The following is a 23,279-nucleotide window of genomic DNA, read 5'->3' on the forward strand; positions in this document are numbered from 1 at the left end:
ATTGATAACCTGCTGGCTCCCTGTTGTCACTTGGGGCTGGAGAGGGATGATGCAACTGCTCCTGGCTGGTCCAAAATCCCCGCTGGCTTCCTCAGGAAGCCTTTCCCTGGCAGGGCAGCCCCTGCGGTGGGAGCGGAAGGTGTTGGGAATGGTGGGGAATCCCGCTGCGCCCACTCCGAACCGCAGGCCACGGGGCTGTGACTCAGGGGGAGCTGAGTCAGGCCAGCCAGGTGCCTGCCTCTGCCCCGGGGAGAGCGCCCTGGCAGCCCAGCGAGGGGCTGCTGCTCCTCCCCTGGGAGCTACGATGGGGGGGGGGGGTTGGGGAGAAAACCAGGAGAACTGGCTAAAATTGGGAGGGAGATGGGGAGGGTCACACCTGCCAGGGGGAGCGCTCCCCAGCTCCAAACATGCTCTGCAAAAATGAGACCAATTACCCAAGCCTGCAATTAGAGCCACTTGGAGAAAAGGCTTTCACTAACATGTAATTAAGCTGCTTGGCAAAAGGAAGAGCCTGGTGGAAGGTGTGGGGGATAAAACCAGCCTCCCCCCCCCCAGATTTCCATTCAAATGCACATTTTTTTCTGGCTCAAGCTTCTGTTGGTTGGGGTTGGTTTTTTTTTCCCCCCCTGGAGACAGACACTGACTTTTTGATGAAAATTTTCACCCAAAAAGTTGTTTCTGAGAAGACAACCCGAGTGTTCGCAGCCAAGGTTGCTCACCCACATTATCACTTAGGAGCAAGCAGGGCCAGACGGGTACAGCTGGAAAGGCACCTTTATAAAGCCGCGTTGTGCAAAGGGGGGGGTGTCCCCTAAAATTCTGGGGACCAGGGTGTTTCTCAGAGGGTCACGTGCCGGAGCACGCCCCCACCATGTGAGGGGCATCCCTGTGCCAGGATGAGGCGGCGCGGAGCCCTGTGGGGTCGTCCAGTGGCAAAACCACCGTCAAACCAGCCCCGCAGCCACTGAAGGGGCTGGAAAGGAAACTCCAAACCTAAAGTTTTTTGGCACAGTCGCGAGAGGAGCAGGTTTTGGCATCGCCGGCACAGGACGGAAGCGGCACATTGCTCCCCAGCCGTGGCAAGAGATTTACGGCGCGGCGACGGCAGCAACACCAGCGGCTCAGCTCAGGCCGTGCCATCATCCCCTGCTGAGATATATTGTCTTGAAGCTCTTTATATATAGCTCCATAAATATATGTATTTTTATATGTCGAGCTCCTAAGCAGGCAGAGGGGATCACCCCGTGTCTCACCGTGCTGCCAGCAGCAGCGTGGCCCCAGCTCGTCCCCTGCCAGCCTTTCCATGGGTGGGCGAGGGACTCCGCATCACGTTTTTTTAAATTATTATTACAAGGAATAACCAAGGCTTTGCAGAAAATGCGAAGAAAACAAAACAAACCCACCAAAACTCACAAAAGCAAACGCAGAGTGATAGGCCAGCCTCTTTGCTGGGGGGGGTGCCCAGCAAAACCGTCCATGTGGATCCACGTGCACCCAAACCGCCCCATGGTCACAGCCCAGCCACGAGCGATGGCAGGTGAAGCTTTGCTTCTATTTATAGCAAAATGGCCTTTCCATGACAAATTGGGGGGGGGGGATGTCAAGGTCCCCGGGGTTTGGCAGCTCCCTGGAAAGTGCCAGGAGCTTCCAGTGAAGCTGTATTTAGCCTCTCCCGGGGCGGGGGGGACAGGCAGAGGGATATTTTGGGACCTGGGAGGCAGCGATGGGGCTATTTGTGGCACCAGCATCGTCCTGGGGCTCCTGGGTGCCATCACGGGGTAAGGGAGCTTTTTGGGGCATCAGCAGCCATAAGGCAAACAAGGATTTAAATCTCAGGGTAACGCTAAACCCTTATGTTTTGCTACCAAAAAAAAGATGGTGGGGAGAAGCGGGGTTCCCCGTCGCTCCCTACCTGCCAGAGGAGGATGCTCGCGGGGCACCCGCCTGCCCTTGCTGCCTTTGGCGGCAGCTCCAATTAAAAACTCAGGCTAACGAGCTGCCAGGTGGGCAAGGAGCTAATGGGCAGCCCAAATCACCCCCACCTTTGGTGAGTGGGCAGGGACCAGGACACCGAAATGCAGAGCATCTCCCATTGCTCCGGGCAGGGAATGACCCGAAATGCAGCAAAACCACCCCAAAAAACTGGGCCGTGGATGCATCTGATTGCACAATTAAAAAAAAAAAAATATGGAGCAGGGTCTGCGCCGGTGGCACAGGGCGGGTTTTTGCCTGGTGGCTGAGTTGGGTCACGCCGGAGTCTCCTGGCCGGCGTGCCGGCACGGGCGTTGCGAGAGGCCGGCGGGCTGACTCACCACTGGCGCTGGGAACGCGGCGCCGAGGGGAAATGGAAGTGACGTGACCCCTGGCCTCTGAGAGAAGGGGAAAAAGGGAAAAGGGGGAAGAAAAACCCAACCCCTTTGGTGCGTGGGGATGGGGAGGAGGAGGGGAGTGCCAGCAGGGTCAAGCCTGCCCCAGGCGCTGCGGGAAAAGCCTTCTGCTGCCCCAGGGAGGGGGGATGTGGGAAAAAGAGACCCTTTTGGGAACGCGGACACCAAATCCGACCCCAAGGATTTTTGGGCCAGCAGCTGGCAGTTTCCGAGCCACCGCCATCGGGAAGCACGTCCAAGGCAGCATTTCCATGCAGGACAAAGGCAGCCCGAGCCTTCCTGCCCACCACCCTGCCCGGATGGGGACCCCTCCAAAGGGCACCTTAAAACGCTGGGACGATGCTGCCAGGATGGCAGCGTGCCGGGATGAGGATAAAGCATCCCCCAAAAGAGCTTGGCCAGAGGATGCGGGGGACTTGGCAAATAGCAGCACTTCAATGGGAGGGGAAGAAGGCACGGTCCCCCCGGCACGAGGCACCCTGCTGGGAGCATCCCAGTGGAACCAGTTTGAAGCAAAGACGTCCCAGTGAGCGTTCACCATCACCTTGCCAGGCCCCACGGCTATCTCAGTGGGCACCGCCTCCTCTCCATCTTCTCCCCGTCCTTCCCTCTCCCACGCCGGGGGGGCCCCTGCAGCCTCCTGCAGCGCTGGAGCTCTCAGCCACTTGGACTCGCCGGGATGGCAAAGATGCCAAATTTCATTTACCGAGTGCCGGTGCAGATGCAACGAAGGTGGCATGAAGAAGGAGCTGTAAAACCGGAGCTGGCTGGGGCAAGGATCCGCAGGACACCAACACAGCCAGAGCCTTTCACATTATAAACATTTATTTATAGATGTACAACTGTATAATTAATTCTAAATTGAGATACAGCCTCTGTGAGCATCCGTTAGGATCTACGCCTTCTCGCTCGTTATTATCCATGGATATCTACTTGGAAAAAAAAAAAATCAAAATGTTTTGGCGGGCAGGCTCTGGGCAAGGAATGCCGTTGTGCAAGACACTCAGCACCTTCTGCGAACATGATTTTTGTTTAACCCCCTCCCCCTGATCTCTTCATGCCAGCTAGCCTATTACGAGCTATTGCCAAATGCCGTACTTCCACCCCATTCCTTCCAAAGGTGAAGGAATCATTTAAAAAAAAAAAAAAAGGAAAAGAAAACCCTTAAAAATCAGGTCCAAGTCGTGGTGGCTGTGGGATAATAAGGCTTGCAGTTAACAGGAGGGCTGATATTTTGCAAAATAAATAAATAGCCAAAGACAGAGCACATGGATTCCTAACAATAAAGAAATAAAACCACCGTAACTCTCACCTCTTCCAGCCTCCGCCACCCCACCCGGGAGCTGCCACACTTTTGATTCATTCCCCTGACGGTGTCAGGGGACGGTTCTTACTGGAAATATCTTTAAACAAAAATGAACTGCAGAGTACCAAAAAAAAAAAAAAAAATCCAGTTTATTCCACGGGAGGTAGCTCTGCTCGTGCCGGTTTTGCTTTGAAGAGACAGCTCCTAACCTCGAGCGTCCTCCTGCTGCCCTAACGACAGTCCTGCCCGACGGCGACTGAGTGAGAGACGTGCTGCAGAGCTCAGGCGGGGTCCGAGGAGATACCAGGGGCACCCTCCGATCTCCCCCGGCAAAACTTCTTTCAACAGAAGCAATAGAAAGCTCCGTTTCTTATGAATTAGCGGTATTTTACAGGTCTCCTCTAGGAAACGTTAGAGATAGGGTGTCAAGGCCACGGCCACGTTGCAAACAGAAGTGCTGGTGGGTGAGGAACCACAAGTGTTCACACACACACACACACACACAAAAAATAAAAAACAACAAAGGGAGACGGCTCGTGGAAAGCCCTCTTTACAGAACGAACGCCGCACGCTGATTACGAGGCAAAATTAAAGCAGACTCTGCAAAAAAAAAAAAAGTTACGTGCACAAATAAACCCAACGACCGATGAGCAAAAACCATCCAGGACAATCCTTCCCGTCACGGAGTGCGACGCCGGGGCTCAGCTGACCTGCTGCAGCTTCTGCCAACGCTGCAAAACCACACCCCAAATCTGGACAGTTTTCCCCATTTCTTTGTTACCCCCTACAGATCTGGAATTTCTTTGATTAAAGCCCAAAAGGCAGGTATCGACATCCCAAGCCGCAAAACGCCGCTGTCCTCCAGAAAGCAAAGTACAGTAACTGCGAAGTGATTCTCGTTTTAGTGTGTCAGGCAGGAAAGTGCTGCAGAGCGAGACACCCCGGGAAGAGACTTCCTGCTTCCCTGTTTACCAAACCGGGCACAAAACAAAATAATTTAATCATCCAACCCCTGCATAGTTTAAAAGTACAACATATATACAGCTATAAATTAATTCTAAATAGATTATATTTTCTCCTCTTTTTTTTTTTTTTTAAAGTTTTCTGTTTTCACCAAATTGTCCAATTTCTCTCTCCATCGGCAGTGACCAGCGCAGTCGCGAAGGGTCTCCTTCTGCTTGATGGCTTCTGCAGTTAGTTTGTGTTATTTTACACTCTACGCGTTTGTTCTCGGGGTGGTGGGATCCCAGGAGCAACGAGACTGTCGCTCGCTAGCAGTGTCGGAGGGGAAGGAGGAAGGCGGGCAGCTTGATTTCCTGTCCTAATCAATGCCTGAGACGTAGGTCGAACGGCGGAGACAGGCAGAGAGAAGAAAGAGGGCAGTTGTGCGTTGCTAATTCTCCGATTCCATTTTTAAGATAAGGTTTGATTCTTTTAAATATCAAGTCTGTCACCTCGGCTCAGTGCACTTCACCAAAAGTCTTCAGGCATTTCAAGAGTCTGGGAACAAAAGCGGTAGCGGGGTGTCAGTCTCCGGACAATCGCACGTCACTGTACCTCCCCCTTCCTTCCCCCCCCCACGTTACAGGCGGTGGCTTTTTCAGTCGCGCTATTTCAGTCGGCGGCAGGCCCTCTGCCTAAGAGCAGTTCTCTTTTCAGACCACGGGTACAGAGAGGGAATTAAAAAAAAGCAGGCAATTAATGCCGGTCTATCCTGAAAGAAGAGGCTCAGTTATCAAAACAAGAGAGAGGGCGTATCAAGATAAGAATGGTTCCAAAAACAGGATACACCCAAAAAAATGCCGAACGTGACCCAGAGGATTTGCTTTAAGAGCCAAGCTTTCAGATGTGCTGACTTTGCCAAGGAAAATAAAAACCAAACAAAAACTCCCCTGCTAAACCTCCTTACTTGTGTCTACAAATCGAGCAGACAGATGTCCAACGTCCCCAAGAAGTCTTTGTAAGCCTAAATGGTGTCCGTACAACTAACACTTGGTGCAAGCTTCACCTCCAATTTTTTTTCTATAGAAACCCTGTTTTCAAATAATTTTGTGGCAGGAGGGATTCTGTATGTTGTACAGCCATCCCAGCAGCATCTGGTAGGTGAAATCAGCCCAGATAATTAAGCAGAAAAAAGACTCCTCGCCCCGTGCCAATTTTTTTCATTATTTTTGTGCAGTTGTCCCATGACCCAGCACACCCCGTCTCACGCGTGCTATCTGGGCTCGCCTTAATTCAAGCTCTCCAACCCCCGAGTCTTCCAGACTCCCCCTCAGCTCTTTCTTTTTACTTTGATTCCCAGTTCAACGCAGCAAGTTACTTCTACAACCTGCTGTGAACTCTGGCCATTTGCTTTGTTCTCCTCGAGCGTCATGGGAAGGCAAGAGGGGGGCAAGGAACATCTGTTTGGTAGGAGTCTGTTCCCTGTCATCATGTTGCTTCAAGTGCCGGGGGATAACAGCTTTTTCAGTAAAACAGACAATAAAGCAACCAAAAAAAGGTTCATTAAAACGTGGCGGCTGGCTGCCACGGCCGGTAAAAAACTTCCAACCAGCCGAGGCGTGCACGGCCGCTGTATCGAATGCGCAGTTGACGAGACCAGAGCTGAGTTGCCAACACGCCTGGGGCTTTTGCTCTGTTCCTAGAGACCAAACACTGACAGTGCCAGAGAAAACAGGGAGCTTGGAGAGAGCCAAGGGTGCCGACATGCAAACTAAACAAAATCAATTTCCCAATTAACGAGTATATGCTTGACGGAGGGGGGTGCTTCCCCTCGTGACGTGTGTGTATCCAGAGGAGACTCGTGAAGATCTGTCTCTCAAACGGAGATTTAAGTAAGTATGAAAAGCGCTATCGTGCCCTGCTCCGCTGCCAGGGGAAGCATCACCAGCTCGTACTTAGACCTCTGCTGAGCAGGCAGGCGGTGACTATCCATGCAAAGAGGCTTGAACGTCTGACAGTCTGCTACAGCTGGGGGTGCCCATCTTCTGTGCTCGCTGGTACAGATCCGAGTCTCCAAAGTAGCGTGCCCGGTACAACAAGCCTTCCTCTGCAAAGGGAAAAGCCCGGCGTTACAGAGGCGATGTGGAAGGAGACCCACCCACCAGGCCACGTCCCACCACGGGCTCTGCTGGGAACAGGAGGCACCTCAAGTTCTTCAAGGCTAGCTGAAGCACAGGACGAGGCTGAGGAAATGCCCCGTGCCCTTTAGGACAGGATGGGCGTAATATCTGCTGACAGCTCATCCATCCCAGGGAAAGCCTTAGGAACCTGACGGGACCTGCCTCTAGTCCCAGGAGGCACGTTAGGCAGCCTACACAGAAGTTACTCCAGCAGCACGGGAAAGAAGAAACACAGAGGCTTAGAGCTTGGTGTATCGGCCTCATTTGGCACCGCTGGGGGCTCTAACAGCCCCTCCTGCATCCCAGGCGCTCAAGTCCTCCCCTGGCCACTGCTCCAAGAACTGTGATCATCACCTGCTGGGAACGGGCGGGCAGAGAAGTCAGGTTGCCCCTGGGACTTGGCAAACAGTTTGCTGCCCTCGCCACACTCTGCTGCCCGGCTAGATGGCCAGATCATCTCCCAGGCTGCCTGGCTGGGTAGCCGTCCCTCCTAACCCTGCGTGCCTTCAGCAGCACGCAAGGCCACGTCCGTGCTGCCACCACAGCCTTCTGAGCAGGGATGAGATGCGGGATGGAGGACACCACGGGCAGCAGCCTTTCAGACATGGTCCTCGAACAACTAAAATATTACGCAGAGCTATCGAGGGCCTCCTGAAAATGAGATGGCTGCAACCTTCCCCCTCTACTGGAAATCAGAGATATCCTACTGACACTGCAGGGAACCTCCGGGGCACAACTCCTGTCTGACCAGTTCTACAGCAGCATTAAAAAACAAAACAAAACAAAACAAAAAAACCCCACATACTGGATTTGTCATGAAGTCGTAGATAGAAAAAAAAGCCAACAACACAGGAAATGTACTCGCACCATGTTGAAGTATAACTTTAGCCTAACTCAGTCCCCAGTAAAGGAACCTTTCCGAAGCTGACCTCATGCAGCAGCCAAGACCCTCCGCTCCCGACCCCACACTACTCACTCTGCTGCTTCTCTTTCCAGCAGTTATTTCGAAGGTTTGCAATATAGTCGTCCTCCACGCTCCTTTCAACATTTTTCAGGTTCGTGCCCGTGTATTCATCTGCAAAGTTCTCAGATACGTAGTAAACGACTTTCAAGTGCTCTGTCACTCTCCTGTGTATGTGACCCACAGACCTAGTTCAGGGAGAAGAGTCAGAACTGTGTAGGACACACTTCAAGGGCAGAGCAAAAAGCTCCCACCTCTTTATAATGCACAACGCGCCACGATACCAAACCGCTGAAAACATACATCGCTCCTATGCATCCACAGACTCGAAGGTTTGGAAAGGAGAAGCATTTCTGGTGGAAACGAAACGCCAACACAGGGAGAGAAAACCTGCCATGCCTCTAGCTAGGTGGGCAGAGCTCTGAATACAGACATAACTCTGAGGCAGATTGCCCAAGGCCTAAACCCACTTAAAATAAAGTGTTCATTAGAATTTTCAGCACTAATTAAATCCCTCTGCAATTTCCTTGCTGACAACACCATCATCTGTTTTTGGCGGTGAGCCCTAAGGATGGTTACAAAGCTCAGAGGCTGATGCTTGTGCGGTGCAGGGCGAGAGCAGCCAGTGAGGCAGAACGGCGCCTGCGTGGAGGAGCACGGCAGCGCCGAGGTGAGGGCAGAGCAGGGGCTGGCTGTCACAGCTCCCCAGCAGCCCTCCTTGCTCAGCAAGGCTGCCCGTCGGTCGAACCCAGTCTCCTCTGCTAAGATATCTGCTAACCCCAAGAGCGTCAGCTTCCTCTACCACGTCACATGCTGCAACGAACGCTGTTGCTGCAAGAACAAAATTAGACCTGCTCTGCACTCGAGCCTGCACCGACTAGTATAGAAAGCACTTTCTAGAAGGAAATCTCTTCGTACCCTATCCCCGTGGATTTGCATTTCAGACAGAGCCCTGTACTTATTTTCCCCAACACTCCAGCAAACCTAGAGATACTCACTAGGGCGTGTTTGCAAGCTGTAACGCAGGACCTGTGCCCAAACGCTGGATTCATCAGGAACAGCTCCATTTGGAGACGTGCCCAAAGTTTCCCATAATAAATACCAGCTGGCTGCTGCATTAAAAGCGAGCCTGATTCTTAAGCTAGGTATATAAACATTAACTCATCCGGCTCGCCCTTCAGTCTGTTATCAGGGTTTACAGGAGTGATTCAAAGACTCCTGCACGTTTCATCAAGGTCCAGCACTCAGGGACGAGTGGTGGGTAACCGGATAGACTGAACAGGACCAAAAAGTTCTCTTGGCATTTTTCGAGACAAAGGCTAACGCATCTCCGGCAGCGCCTCCTGGCAGAGATGCAGTCTGGAAGAAGCTCACTTCACTATTTTACCTGTCAAGACAGAGCCCTATACTCTCCCAAAGTTCATATTCCTCCTCTGTACAAAGATGAACTACGGAAGCTACAAAGCGTGCCCTCAGAGGAGGGGTGTTTAAGCTTGCACAGCTTCAGCAGCATGCTTGAGTGTAAAGCATGAAAATAAGGGCAGGATCTGGTGCAAGAAACCTGCCACCTGAAGTCACACATGCAATTAAGTCAGGCAAATTCGATGAGGTGTTATTGAAGAGCAGGGCGGCACAGACAGGCCCACAACTAGACAGGTCTTTCGGCAGAAAGCTAATTTTTGGAAGAGATTTACAAAGGCAACAGAGTGACAAATGGTTCTTTAGGACTCTGCCTTTCTCAGTGACAGCTTCACTATCAAGAAGTGGCATTAAAATCTCCATGTGCCATTAAAACCTCACCAGGTTCAAAAGCTTCTCGCCTCCTGCTCAGCGAGTTCAGAGCTCCAGCTTTCTGCCAAACGACAGCCAAGCGCAGCATTTCCCTTTACATCAGGCAGCAGAAGGGGCCTGGCTGCCTGCGCGCGTGAGCGAGCAAGAGAGCAGCACCGCCTGCCGGCACAGCACGCCTTTTGCTCCCGAGCTAATTTCATCTGAAGTGCCTTGGTCACTCAGGAAGGATGACGGAGGACTGGATCAGCTCATCTGCTGTTCTTGTCCAAATCCAAACTTGGAAATGAGCTTACTTGCTGCTCCCCGAGCACCCAGAGACTGGGACAGCACAGGGAACGGGGAACCAAGCAGCAGAGAAACACCTGGGGCTCAGGGATGGCTTTCCTCTGACAGCTGACAAGGCTGGAAGCAAATCCCACTTAAAAGCTGCCCTCCGTTGAACGTCTTCTCACCCCATAAACCACCTCTTCACCAGTATAAAACAAACTGTTATACACATATAATGCTTAATTTTATAGCCCTAATATCAATTGCAGAAATCACATCTCAATACTCTTTAGCCTGTCAGAATAACCCTTAACTGTGCCCTCTTCAAAAGCGCTCCATCTTTCGGTTCCAGGCACTAATGTTGTAGTCTTTACCTTGGACCCGAAAGCTAAGCTGGGTTTTATAGTATTTAACATCATCAATGGCAAATGTTGTCACTTGTGAAACTAAACAGGGCCCACTGGCTGTAACCAAGTCTACCCCCTTTAAATACACATAAGGAACTTCCACTGAAAATACATTAACCTTTTGTCAAGAATGATGCAAGCAGCCAGAAATCAAGCCCGTTTCCCCATTCTTCATTGGCACTGCAAAGTGAGTAAGAATAAAGACTCATTTCAATTGTCAGCCAAGTGAGCAGATCGGGGCATTTCCACAGGGTCTAGAATGAAACAGCTTCATTTTCGCATAGTAAATGTCTGGCCGTAGCTACTTCATAGCAAGATTAAGAGTTCAAAAACAGGGGATTTCTCTGGGAGTGTCTTGTACTCTACAGGAGTGTCTTTTATTCATTCTTCTCTATTGCTTTGTACTAGGCATAAACTGAGGCTTTCATGAGGAACAGATCTGGCTTGTTTTTCCCACTCCAATTTAACTCTACATCTCAATTCATTCTGCATATGGGATCTCAGTGCTGGGCTACAGTCTCTCAAAGTCATTTAGTCTGTCCCTCTCTAGGACAGACACCCCCAGCTGTGGGTACGGGCTGCAAGAGGTCCCTGTCAAAGAACATCCTCCCTTAGGCGAGCGAGCACCCTCCAACCTTGCCCACACCTTCCACCTCAAGACCTGTTTGAGAACCAGGAGGCCTTCACTGATGTGCGAGACATCTGGCAGCAAGAGCAACAGTGTGATGAGATATAGCAAAAAAGCCCCAAAAGACAGGAAAAACAGAGAGCCCAGATCCCTACCCCGTCACGCCACCCTGCCCTCCAGAACCCACCCGCCTCCCCAGCGAGGTAAGTTTTAGAGTAACGGGTACTAACGGCCTCTGGCTCAAACTGTAGGGTGGGCTGGAGACCATCATCTGGCTGAGAGCAGACACAATGATCAGGATGAGGATAGGCATCAGCTGGACAAACAACCCAAGGCCACCCTGAAGGAACAGAAACACACAGTGGAGTGCCACCGTACACTTGTACGCAAGGATCCCATAGCATTGCTCTCCCTCCCTCCCAGCCCTAACACAACCTCGATTCTCATGCTTTTTGCAGGCACTCGGCTTAGGAGGCACCCCAAAATAACTGAGGGGAACCCAGCAGCCCACAGTTCCCCTCCAGAAAGGGCAGCGTGACTCCAAAGGTCCAAACGCACTGCGCCTTCTCTGGATGTGACAAAGGGCAGAGGGGACTGGCAGGGGGAACCTTGTGAGTGAATGTCAAAAGCCTCATGCCCGTATTTTGTTTTTCTAGAGCATACGTGGTTTCTGTCCCGCTTCTGCTAGCGAGCAGAACTGGTTTTATGGAAAGCCTTCTCCGCTCTTCAGTGTCAGATTAAAGTAACTCCCCCTCTACCTCACCTCCTGAGCTCCCTCCAGTTCCAGTAGAGTACACTTTCCCCTTTAAGCTTGAGAAAAAATATTCATTAAGTTCTTGTTTGTTTGTTTTTAGAAAATATAATTGGCTATCCCCAGAAAATAGTCATCTTCAATACATAACCCTGGTCTCTTAAATACTAAGTCCCTCATTCTCACTTCTCTAGACCAGAGGGCTTGGAGTGCTGGAGATATACTTAGATTTTCTGTGATGGGAAAACATAAAAATAGCTCACGCTATAAAGTGCCTTCCTGGTTAATTAAGCATCACAGATGAGAAACACCTCATCTTCAATACTGGAATAAAAGGGAGAATGAGTTCATGTTGGGAGGAGCCATGGGTATCCATATTATCTGAAAAGTGGATTTACCTTTTGAAATTATAGAATTAAATCAGAAAGGAAATGCTTATTCTGTGGTAAAGACACGTACACTTTACTGGTGCAACCTTATCTCAAGGCGGCACTGTTTCAAGACACACCAGTGTTCTCCCCACTGGACAACAGCTATGAGAGTCCTGGGAGAACAACCACCAGTAAATTAAACCACAACTTGGTGTAAACACTGAAGGCAGCTCACTTCCCATGACTCCAGTTTTCTGTTCAGGGGGTGGAAACAAGCAGGACTGTTTCACAAGACAGCCACACCAACTAGCTCGCAATTCATGTATCAGAAAAACCTTTAGACTCCCAGCCCCCCGCCTGTTCTCCACTTACGTCACCCTGATGTTCTCGTCTGTCCTGCCTCTGATGGTAGGTATATCGCATCCTGCCATTGCTGTATACGTGAACGTTACCTACAGGCAAAAGAAAACTGTTACACAAAAGTCAGAGTACGTAAGATGGTGCTGGCTGGCCGGGAAGGAAGCTCAAAAGGTGGCCATGTTCCATGTCAGCCTCACCAATAAAAACACAGTAGGAAAAAGTAGACTGGGTGCTGACGACAGCAAATTCAGGAATTTTAACTTTGACCATTGTCAGAATGGGCTTCATCTGTTTCTTTGGTTGGGGCCACACTCAGCAAAGATGTAAGGACATAGAGGTTGTAAAGGAATGCATGCTGTGCCCACACTTAGATCTGGTCTGCCATTACCACCGCTCTCAGTTCAGCCTACTTCACGTAGCCAGCAGCGTGCCAGCCAGTTCAGAGCTGGAAGAAGGACAGCACATCTGCCCGGCCGGGCTGCTTCCAGGCTGAAGCTGGATGTCTCAGTGAAATGGTGATTTGACAGACTTGGGCTATTCCTGAGATCCCTGCGTATGTCCCAGCGTACAAGGTGCACGTCCGTGGTTTTGGCCAGCAGGCCACATGGCCGAAGCCCCTGACTCAAGCCACTCCATCATGCTGTCTTGACAGAGAAGGCTGTAACTTTAGGGCGAAGCAAATACGGGACTCCACAGGAGACTGATAGAAGAATTCATACAAAAAATTCTATTCATCACCTGAAGCCAGCATTTACAAAATGAGCTATATAAGCCACAGCTGAAAAAGGAGAATTCCTAAGGTGTACTGAGCAGGTATGTCTGAAGGCGAACTGGTGGTGGGCACAGAGATTCGTCTATAGGGTTTTGTAGGATCATATGAAAATTCAGGCTGGAAGTGACCTCCTGCTCAAAGCAGGGTCAGCTACGGAGAGAGAATAACTTGTACAGGCCTCCTTGCTTCTAATTGAATTTACTTTTGATTAAAACCAATTACAAAAAGAAATAGTTTTGGTAGTTTTTTGACCCTAAAACCAGAGCTCTTCCATGTCTTGTTTTAAATGTCAAAACTACAGCTGAAAAGGGAGGCCAGCTGAGAAAGCGGTCCTGAATTCTCTTGGGACAGTGAGGAAAGGAAAAAAAGACCAAGCTAAAATAGCAACCTGCTGTTTTTACTGGAGTAGCTTTACCTCTTTGACAGGCAGAACATGAATGCTGCAAAAGGCTCAAGGTGCCTTTGCAAGTACTTGACGTTAGGGTGTGAATTCTTACGTACCAGATAGGAAAGAGCTACCGGAGTAAATCTTCTGAACTGAAACAAAAATATTTATTTTTCCAAGTTGGTCCACAGAGGTCAAATAACCACTGCCTCCACTGCCAGTCAAATATGACTAGAGTGAATACAAGGGAGTCTTCTAAAATACCCTTATCCTTGTATTAAATCTATGTCTTTTTGATCGGAACTGATCAAGTGAAGGAACAGTCACTCGGTCCTTTCCTGCTACCCAAACCATGATCAGCACTGTGGACAGACAGGATACAGATTTAATTTTCAATTCAAGAGGTTTTAAATTATGCTTTAAAAGAAATAACACTTTCCTCTTTTTTATGGGACACAGTGGAAAGAAGGAAGTGGACACTGATCTCAGAGAAACTGCTTCAGCTGCGTGACAGAGCAGACAGACCAAGAACAAGGCTCAGGCATTCCCATAGTTTGTTCTCATGAGAAGATTTAACTTCTAAAACCACCAGGCAGAAAAGCCTTCTTCAAAATAGGATTATTTTTACAACTAGCCTTAAAACAAGTCATTTTTTGTTCTAACATTCAACCCAACCTAATAACAGCTAATGTTGCCAGCATGCAAACAAATACCTGAAGTTGGGAAGAAGTCCAGCTCTGATGGTATTACCTGCTGGATGCTGAGTTCTCCAAGTACCCATCTGAACAATTTAGAAAACTCTAGGTCACGTTTAGGTCATGTGTGAAGGAGAACTCTCTCTCATCCAACTCAGCAATCCTTGCATGGCCAAATAAATCACTACTGCATTGTTGCTCTGTCAAAACGATCGTGTCTCATTCAAGAGATTAAGGTTTAACGTGCTTACTAGAAGGAAAACCACCACCAAAAAACATGTTGAAGAGGTCCTCGGGGGAGATGTCTGCCTCAAACCCGCGGTGGAAGTCTGAGTGACTGTGCCCGTGCCGAGCTGGGTTGAGTTTCTCGTCTCCAAACTGGTCATATTGCTTCCTCTTCTCTGGATTGCTCAATACCGCGTACGCGTTACCAATGGCTGAAATATTGACAATAAGGAAGCAATTAGCTTCTTTCTTCTGCAGATAATACATTTAGCCCTGCAAACTGCCAGGACTTGCCTTTCTCGTTACACAAATGAGATTCTCAACTACCCACGTCTTTTCAACAGGCTACTTCAGCGGCGCAGCACTAGTACCTGGCATGCTTCTCTGGCAAACACAGACAGAAGGAAACCACACCAAGAGACTCAATGAAAAAGGCCTTAATTAATTCAAATGAAGACGTTATGATATGACTGGTATGAATTCGGTATAAGTCCCTAGAGAAACCCTCTCAGATGAATGAAACTATGAATTGCGAAGGAAATACTGGTAGTAGAGCAGCTACACGTTTCACTTAATTAAACTTGTTATTTCTTTTCGACAACTAATGCCCAAATCCTTCAGCCGTAATCAACTGTATAGGAAAATACAATTTTAGTTGCCAAATTTTATTCAAAAGTGGCATTAAGGGAATTCAATGTCATAGCCTAAAACCAGAACTGCAAAGAATTTAAATACGAGCTAGATCACTGAAAGAGACTTTAAAACCTCCCATAAAAGCTAGTAAGGAAACGTTGGCTAGAAGTTGTGTCTGTCAGCTATGAATTTCAAAATTTCCAGATGCCAGAAGTAAGGTGCCTAATTACCGGGACTGTTAACCAGCGCCCGTGACAGTGGAAATGTACTGGAACTAAACCCCTGCCAGTTCCCCAGGTCACTCTCCTTCCAGCCTCAGCACGTTTGAGCCTTTCTACCAGACCGTCTGTCTGCCGCCCCCCTATTTCTGTACTTCTCTCTCGACGTGTTCTAGCTTACCGCTTCCCCTCTGTACCAACCAAAAGCCTCCCGACGTGACTGCAGAGCCTATCCTCTCTCCTCCCCGTGTCGCAAGGAGGCAAAAAGGTTCACGGCAGTAGTTGCCTGGTGTATAAAAGGTAGGGGCAGAAGTGATAGAAAAGGGAGATACGTGGCCTTTGGAGGATATTAACTCCAAGATTCAACATTTTGCCGCTAGTCAGATAGAGGTGTATGGTTTCTTCTCGGACTAGAGATTTGGAGTGTGGAGGATGTAATGTCAATACACTTGTTCTCCCTCTTGGTTACAATTAGTGCTCGCAGAGCAAACATTTCTACAACCAGGCAAGGAAGCCGGACGACAAGGACTGACTCTCAGCATATTAGCTTGTTCTTTCAAACTGTGAGGTTAAGCAATGAAAATGGAGCGGTTCAGGGTTTTGTTCATTGTCTGACTTTCTGCTGACAAAGCCCAAGAAACACCTCATTCCCAATCAGGATTTTAGCTCAAAGTAGCCAGGTTCAACTCTTTTTCCAACGTCAGCCAAAGGCAGTGATGCAAGTCTGCTACGAGACAGACTGCAGCCAACTGCAACTATGGACTGAAACAAGGTCTCAGGACAAGACGTAACGCTTTATCAGCTGTCACTGGGAAGACGAATGCCAAGACTTCAGCTAATACATCAACGTAAGAAAAAATTAACCAAAATCCTCATAGTAGTGCACGTTTCCCCCTTCACCCTCTGGAACCAAACAGCTGGACTTCAGCGAGCCCTGCAAACTAGGAGCTCAGCTTGGGGGCTAGAGGACAGGGGAGCCAACGAGGCAAGGCTTGGAGGAGAGATAACCTGGGAGCAGATAGCTCTGCAGTGGAGGATAAAGGGCACCTTGCTTAACGCACGACTTCTGGCATGTAACTCTTGTCAAAGCCTTTGGCAAACATCATTATTTAAGATTACAGGTGAAGAAACCTGCCTTTCGCCACTTAGCAAGGACTGAAGGATAAACTATCGAACAGCGGCTTACTGCACATGCGGCGTAGATAGATGTCTGCAGATGCTCACTCTTTAATCTGGCCCCCACATTAAAACAGGCTCTCCCAAGTAGCTGGGGGTCAGCTCGTTATTTGCTAACAGCAACACACTTATCAGTTACGGATTTAAGTCTTAAAAGACCTGAACAAACCTTACATAAGACTTTTACTGCTGAATTCATGTCTACTAGAGGCTTACCCGAATACTGTATCAATGCACTCACACTAGGCTAGCCTTGCTCCCTGCTCCAGCAGAAGTCTCATGCATTTCACTCCCAAGACGGCCTGAATCAGACCACGGTATTTAAATGGCTTAACACTGCAAAATCAGTGCTGTACAACTGGCATCAAGAAGTTCTCCGTTTAGCTCAACGATAATAATCAAACTTCCACAGCTTGCAAAGGAAAATGGGGTTATATGTTCCAAGCAGTAGCATTTCTCTTGGAAAATTACTCCGGTTTTAAGGTATCTTATTACCCAGGAAATATCCCTGCTGCATTTGTAGAGAGGCCCTGAGAATCGGGCTCTTTACAGCAGAACTGAAGCTCCTGGTGACCTTCTGGCTGGGCTCAGCTGCATGGCCGGGGCAGTTTCACCCTAGAAATTTTCACCTGGGGTTTCTATCCACCAATTCCATCCGCAGCCTTCTGCAATGATCAGGTGCTGAGTGCTTGCTTAGAAACCTGAAGGCTTACTGGCTGCCTGAAATGCTCAATGAGTGGAAGAGTCTAAATACCAGTTCTGAAGATGTTTCCTGCCATTGGGCCTGCCCAGCAACGTTTCTCTTGAGGGATTCATGAACCCAAGGGCTGCCTCTGGTGCTGCACAACTTACTGGGTCTCTACTGGATTTGTCAGTAGACGGCGGTGCACCCCAGCACCTGCCCCGTGCTGGACGGCTGCAGGACTTGGAGCTTCTCCCTGCTAGGTGAATGCTCCTGCATCTCTCCAGAAAAACAGGATGGTTAACATCCCGAGGGAATTTCCTCCTAAGCAGTGTGGTAGGAGGCTGGAGCAACCCACAGGAAGGGCTGCTAGGAGAAAGGGAAGGAAGGCTTCTCCTTGTTTGACTAGCAGAGGTGAAGCCTATCCATGCCAACCTGTGTTTATTATTTTAAGCTTAGACTGTACTATGTTCATAATACAACCAGCTCAGAAGAGATACAACTTTACTAAGACCTTTATTTCACTCTACCTGACTCATGAGGTTGTTTTTAAGAGTCCTTGCTAGCCCAACTCAGCACCATCACCTGATAGCTGAGGACAAATCACCAAGTTGGAAATGTTCTTTACCTTTAAATGCCTCTGTAGCCCCTGGTGCGTGGTTCTTATCTGGGTGAAATTTCAGTGCAAGTTTCCGGTAAGCCTTTTTCAGGTCTTCATCAGAAGCTTCTCTGTTTACTCCCAGAATTTCATAGTAATCTTTGCATTGCTTTACCCTGCCAGCAGAGAGGGGAGAAAACACGGGACAGTCAGTTTCAGCTGTGAAAACCACTTTGCATCAAATATGTCAACTCTGCAACATCTCACGCATCGCAGTTTCGATCGATGTTGTTCAGTGAACTCTGGTTTACTCAGCTCTAATTCCTCAGAGGGTGACCCATTTTTTTCACAGACTCATTCCCGCTGTGCCTGCATTACTAGCACCCAAACACTCTCACAGAACAAGTCAAGCCAGTAGAGGTAGAAGGGCCTCTCCTCAGGCAATGATATCAACTGCTGAAGAATGTGATTGGCAAATAAGCTTCAGATTCATCACGCTCATGTTTTGGAGGCTATTTGGGAGGGACTACAAACAGCAGGCTGGGATCTGAAGGATAGCTAGGCTATTGGCTTTTTTCCCCCCTCTCTTCAGACTCAAGTTAATTCACAGACCTAAAAACAACATCAGCTGAATGCTAGAGGAAGAAAGAGGGAGCTGCCCAGGCCTGTGCGCGCAGCCCAGCTCGTTCTGGGTACACTCGCAGCCCAGTGATGGTTCCTCCTTCTCACATGACTTCGATGAGACAGAATACGGCAGGCTGGGTTTTTGGAGAAATGGATGACGTAACAAGCATCTCCGTAAGTCCATTAGCCAGAGCAGTTATTGCGCAATTCTGACCATGCCCATAACCTTAAACAAAGTTTACCAAGTGACTGTGCCTTCCAGTATTTGCAAATGGTAGAAAGGAATAAAGAACGGCTTGAAACAGGGTTGGGAAAACAGGTGACTGGATAAATATGTCCTGGGACTTTCCAGCAGAAGCTTTATAAGTGCATCATGCTAACAGAGCGAAGCATCCCGCGTTAGGTTTCTACTTTACCGGCCTCTAAGAGAGACCACGAGCAGAATATAATCGAGAGAGAGGAAGGACGTGCCCTGTCACTTGCTACTAGAGCAAAGCTGAGAGCAGGAGGGCTGCCTACTGCAAGCTACAGGCTGTGACTTCCAGCTACAGGATCTCAGGACCACATGGGATTTTTCACAGCATTACTGAATAACACTAAAGCAAACATTAACATGAAGTCTATGAGATGAATGCATCCAAAATGCCTCTTTGGACCTCAGCCTGGAAAAGGCCTACGTGCCTACACTTCTAGCCCTCCTACATGCCTTTGGGGGAAAAAAAATCTCATCCCTTGTAGACCCAACCCAGCTGCCTCCCAGGGCCGCTGGAGTTATAAATCCTCCTAGATACCTTTTTAAACACCTAGTGAATTAAAAACCACTCGATATGGTTCAAAGCTGACCAGATCTCCTTATATGGCACAGAATATGAGCTGCTGTCCAACTCTACCTACTCTTTCCGCCTTCCTCCTTCACGTTCCATCATTACGTCTTTAAAACATTCTGAAAAATGGACTGGTATCGCATGATAAACTCAAACTGTGAGTTGAAGCCATGGAGAGCTGCACACACACCTCTTCACTGCATCCACCTGGTCCTGAGTGTAGCCCTTGGGGGCCTCCCCACCAGCCTCTCCGTTGGCCGACGGGAAGTCTCCACTCATTTTCTTGAACTGAGGATTTGTGGACTCCTTGGATTGGGACTGGCCATTGGCTGATTGCTCGTTCTTGTTGAGCGATTCAAGCAGAACTGAAATAAGAAAAAGACGAAAAGTAAAAAAAAAGAAGAGACTACCAAGCTCAATCTGCCCTTCCCACTCTCCCATAAAGAGACCCCTCTTCATCTCTGCCACCGCTCTAAGACCCCCCACCCTTCATCAGAAAGACCCTCACTTTTTCACCCAACCCTTCAGCTCCTGCTGCTTCTTGCTCAGATGTGAGGGCTACTGCTGTAAATATTGCCTGCTTCTCCCAATGCACGCAACCTCCACCAAAATCCCAGGACTACCCAGCCGGACAGTCCGGGAGCCACAGTGGATCGCCAAAGCGGTGCATCCTTGTTCTCTCCTTTTTTTCCCCACGTCTCTCCTTAACAGCGAAGCATTTCCATGTTTGTTCTCTAGCATATTATAAAGCATATTATTCTTCTTTATCTCCTGCCTTTGAGAGTCTACTGTGCTGGGTAAATTACGCCATATCTTTGGAGAGCTTAGAAAATGATACCGTGGGATGCCAGTCACGCGGGGACACTCCCCTTTTGGGGACAGAGAGCTGCAGCACTGATTGCTGGCAGCACGGTAGGACCCGTAACGCATGAGTCAGAAGAGCGCTTTGTTCTCTTGCGCTGCCTTGCCTACAGAGACGCAGCTATGAAAACCATCTTCTCCCTCAATTACCGAATATCAATTGCATAAATTCAGTTTCCCTTTTCTTAAGTGGGGTGCGCACGCATATTGGGTAAGGTGCTGCGGACCATGGCCTCTCCTTTCAAGGCTCAGACGCTGTCCTCCATCCTTTTCAGCCAAGAGGGGACAAACATTCAGGCCTGGCCTAACCGCACAGGTGACAACACTGTGAAACCAAGTGAGGCTCCTCCAAGCACAGAAGTCCCTTTCCATCATGCATTTCCCTGGCAGCTGGATAGCGTCATCTTTTTAAACTATTTTTGTCTTTTTTTAACCAAATATCAGACTGATCTCTTCATGCCCGTAGTTTCTAAAGTTTATATATTGCATCCCCATTAAAGAGAACAGGCACACGTAACGTGACTAAAACCAGACAATGTTATTTACAAAGGCATCAGTAACTTGACGAGCTTGCAGTCCTTTATCCAGAGCCTAGAACTGAGAAGGACGTTTCATCTCCTCCTGCAGATTGCACATTACAGACCTTGCACTACGGGGGTATCACCTTCTTTATGCAAGTGCAAACAACGCTTGCAGGCCAAGAGACGAGCCAAGATATCCTATCTGCCCCGCAGAGCTTGTAGGGGCAAGAAAAAACCGCTTGGTAATCCAACAGCCAATACAGGCAATCGTTACAGGACGAAGGATAAAAATGACAGCAGGCTAACGAGCAGTAACTCACTGGATGACGAGCTTTTGAGCTTGGGGGCTTCATGGATTTCGTCTTTCAGAAAAACAAATCCTTCCCTTGCTCATATTTACACCACTAGAGTGTTCACAAAATTGTAGTCTTTGCTTTTGCTCCTTCCAAACCTGGAGCAAACCGCCAGGCAGTTTTAAACCTCGTCTCACGAGGCTTTCCCTTCGCCCACCCCACTCTTGCTGTTTTGGGCTCAGTTCCCTACAGCTTGCCAAGAGATTTTTGGTAGTGTAGTACCCAAAACCAGCCGCAGAAGTCCACATACGGCCACAGCTCAGTCCTGTTTTGCTCTACAGGCCCAGTCCTATTGCTTCTGCACCCCAGGGCCACGCTGCTCCTCCGTGCAGTCGCGGCACAGTGCAAATTCCTAAACTACTGAAGCAGAGACTGCTGAATTAGTTTTCAGTTCTGCCAACTCAACTCCCCACCAAGCACGTGCTATGGATCACTTTTCCTCACTTATTAGCCAACATTTGTTCAAATTCTGTTAATTTTTCCAAAACTCCCGCTTAAAGGCGAGCAGTGGGATTTTGTCTATACCAGTGTACCCGGCTGCGTTTACATAAGAGAACATTTTTGCTGAAATCCCCTTGCAAAACTCTGCTGATCCTGTGACGACACCTGTAGGACCCAGCCAGGGCCAGAGTTTGAAGCGCCGGCTGTGCAAGGTCCACGCTGCTGATCGTTGCCAAACCCAACGTAACTCGTGAGAAAGAGATTTCCCAGGGGCAGACGAACTACGTAAAGACTCAGTAACCACTGTGTAACTGCGGGATCTTTGGCAACGTTTCCCAACTACGGACCCAAAGTGCACGGGCGAGCAACCAGCAGGACGTCAAGCAAAGGGTCCCTGGACGGCAGCTCAGGCGTGAAACTTGTACCAGCAGCTTGGCTGGGTCTGGCCACAAATTAGCACACTGTATTTAACATTAACCTGCCCTGTTGCCCCCCTTTCCTCTGCTTTCCTCCCCTACGCTCCAGTTCTCTGGCAGTACGTATCCCATCTTTTATTCTGGCTGTCCCAGGCCACAGGATCAGGGCAAAACACAACTGCTTTACATCACAAACTGGTGCTCGCTGTCATCCAGATCTGCTCTTCGGGTGCACGCCCTAGCAGAGCTCCTCAGGAAGAGCAGTCCTTGTCGTGGGGGGCCCTTCTGCGTGCTACGCCATGCTTTTTTCCTCCAAAAGTCACTTTTCCTAGCCAGTAATTTTACAGAAGCATAAACGCTGAACGGGAAGGAAAACCACACCACACGTAGGACGGGGCGATAGGCTGTGTTTGGGGGAACGGGAAGGGGCCTCGTGCAACCGCAGCGAGGATTACAGGAAGCCTCGGGCTCGCCGCAGGACAGGCAAGCTGCAAAACACAGCCGAAGAATCAAAACTCAGATGAGGTCTGCCAAAGTGAAAAAGGGAAAGGAAAAAAAAAGTCTACAGCCCTTTGCATAAACTTCTGCAACGTTAAGGACACGCCGAGAGAGAACCGTGTTCGGCTGCTTCTACACACCGCTTCCCGGTTGCTGTCGCGACAGGTTGATTACGCGCGCCGCCGGGCTTCCAGGAAAACGGGATCGTCCCCCAAGGCCCCCAAAAACGGCAGGCGGCCTCCCAGAAGGAAGATTCCGCTCCCGGCGCGCTGCGGCGGGGCGCGGCGGCCCGGCGGGGGCCGGGGGCGCGGAACGGGCGCCGGCGCTTGCCCCACGCTGGCGCGGGGGCTCCGGCGGGGCCGCCCAGGGGCGCGAAAACAGCGGGAATTTAAGGGGAGAGGAGGATGCAGCCAGCCGCGGCGCTCCGCTCCCGGCGCGCCGCTTCCCGCCCCGGACGGAAGCCCTCTCCTCGCACCCCCGCGCCCGCCCCCCGTAAGGAAAAGGGCCGCCGACCGAGGATGCGCGGCACCGGGGAGACGCGGGCCAGCGGTGGCGGGTTCCGGCCGGTAACCGGCAGCCCCGGGGGGGGTCCCCGCGGCCCCCGGGCAGCCCCCTCTCCGGGGCGGGGGGCCCCACCGCCGGGGGACGCCCGGCCCCACCGCAGCCCCTCACGGGGCGGGGCCGGGCGGCGGCGGCCTCGCCTTCCCGGCGAGCCCCGCGGGCCGCAGGGCGCAGGCGCGGGGCGGTGAGGGGTCAGGCGCGGCGGCGGCGGCGCAGGCCCCGCTCCCCCGGGCCCGCCCCCCCCCCCCGCCCGCCGCCCCCCCCCCCCCCGTTCCGCGGCGCTCACCGCGGACCCGCGGCGAGGGGTACAAGCGCTGCGCCTTCTCCAGGAAGCGGCGGGCCTTCTCGGGCTGGTTGGCCTTGGCGGCGGCCAGCGCGATGCCGATGCACCGCTCCGCCTCGTCCCTGTTCGACTCCATGGCGGCGGCGGCGGCCGGGCGGGGCG

The 23,279-nt window shown here is 50.3% G+C and overlaps 1 protein-coding gene across 5 annotated transcripts; it reads right to left on the bottom strand.

Moving 5' to 3' along the window:
• Nucleotides 1-3,237: 3,237 nt before the first annotated feature.
• On the bottom strand, nucleotides 3,238-23,267 carry DNAJB12 (DnaJ heat shock protein family (Hsp40) member B12). Of its 5 annotated transcripts, none has more exons than XR_014227947.1 (9): nucleotides 23,121-23,267; nucleotides 19,374-19,548; nucleotides 17,766-17,911; nucleotides 14,455-14,640; nucleotides 12,364-12,443; nucleotides 11,100-11,209; nucleotides 7,792-7,964; nucleotides 5,603-6,742; nucleotides 3,238-5,193 (listed from the first exon to the last, which is right to left on the bottom strand). XR_014227947.1 is itself a non-coding variant. In XM_082309825.1 (9 exons), exons 1-8 carry the CDS (start codon nucleotides 23,251-23,253, stop codon nucleotides 6,621-6,623), a joined length of 1,125 nt encoding a protein of 374 aa, XP_082165951.1. In that variant the 5' UTR covers nucleotides 23,254-23,267; the 3' UTR covers nucleotides 3,239-5,193; nucleotides 6,591-6,620. The 5 variants fall into 5 exon arrangements, 3 of the variants coding, with proteins under 3 accessions (XP_082165950.1, XP_082165952.1, XP_082165951.1); XM_082309825.1 differs by having other exon boundaries at nucleotides 3,239-5,193; nucleotides 6,591-6,742; XR_014227948.1 differs by having other exon boundaries at nucleotides 3,264-3,316; nucleotides 3,700-6,742.
• Between the last annotated feature and the right edge of the window lie 12 nt (nucleotides 23,268-23,279).

The sequence above is a fragment of the Platalea leucorodia genome, assembly GCF_965183815.1.
Source record: "Platalea leucorodia genome assembly, chromosome: 4".
NCBI lineage: Eukaryota > Metazoa > Chordata > Aves > Pelecaniformes > Threskiornithidae > Platalea > Platalea leucorodia.

Coding starts and splice junctions, on each gene's coding strand:
- DNAJB12 (XM_082309824.1), bottom strand. CDS start 23,253: ATGGAGTCGAACAGGGACGAGGCGGAGCGGTGCATCGGCATCGCGCTG. Junction 7,965..11,099: donor TACAGTTTGAGCCAGAGGCC/GTTAGTACCCGT, acceptor TCCCTGAACTAG/GTCTGTGGGTCACATACACA. Junction 6,743..7,791: donor CTGGAAAGAGAAGCAGCAGA/GTGAGTAGTGTG, acceptor TTCCCTTTGCAG/AGGAAGGCTTGTTGTACCGG.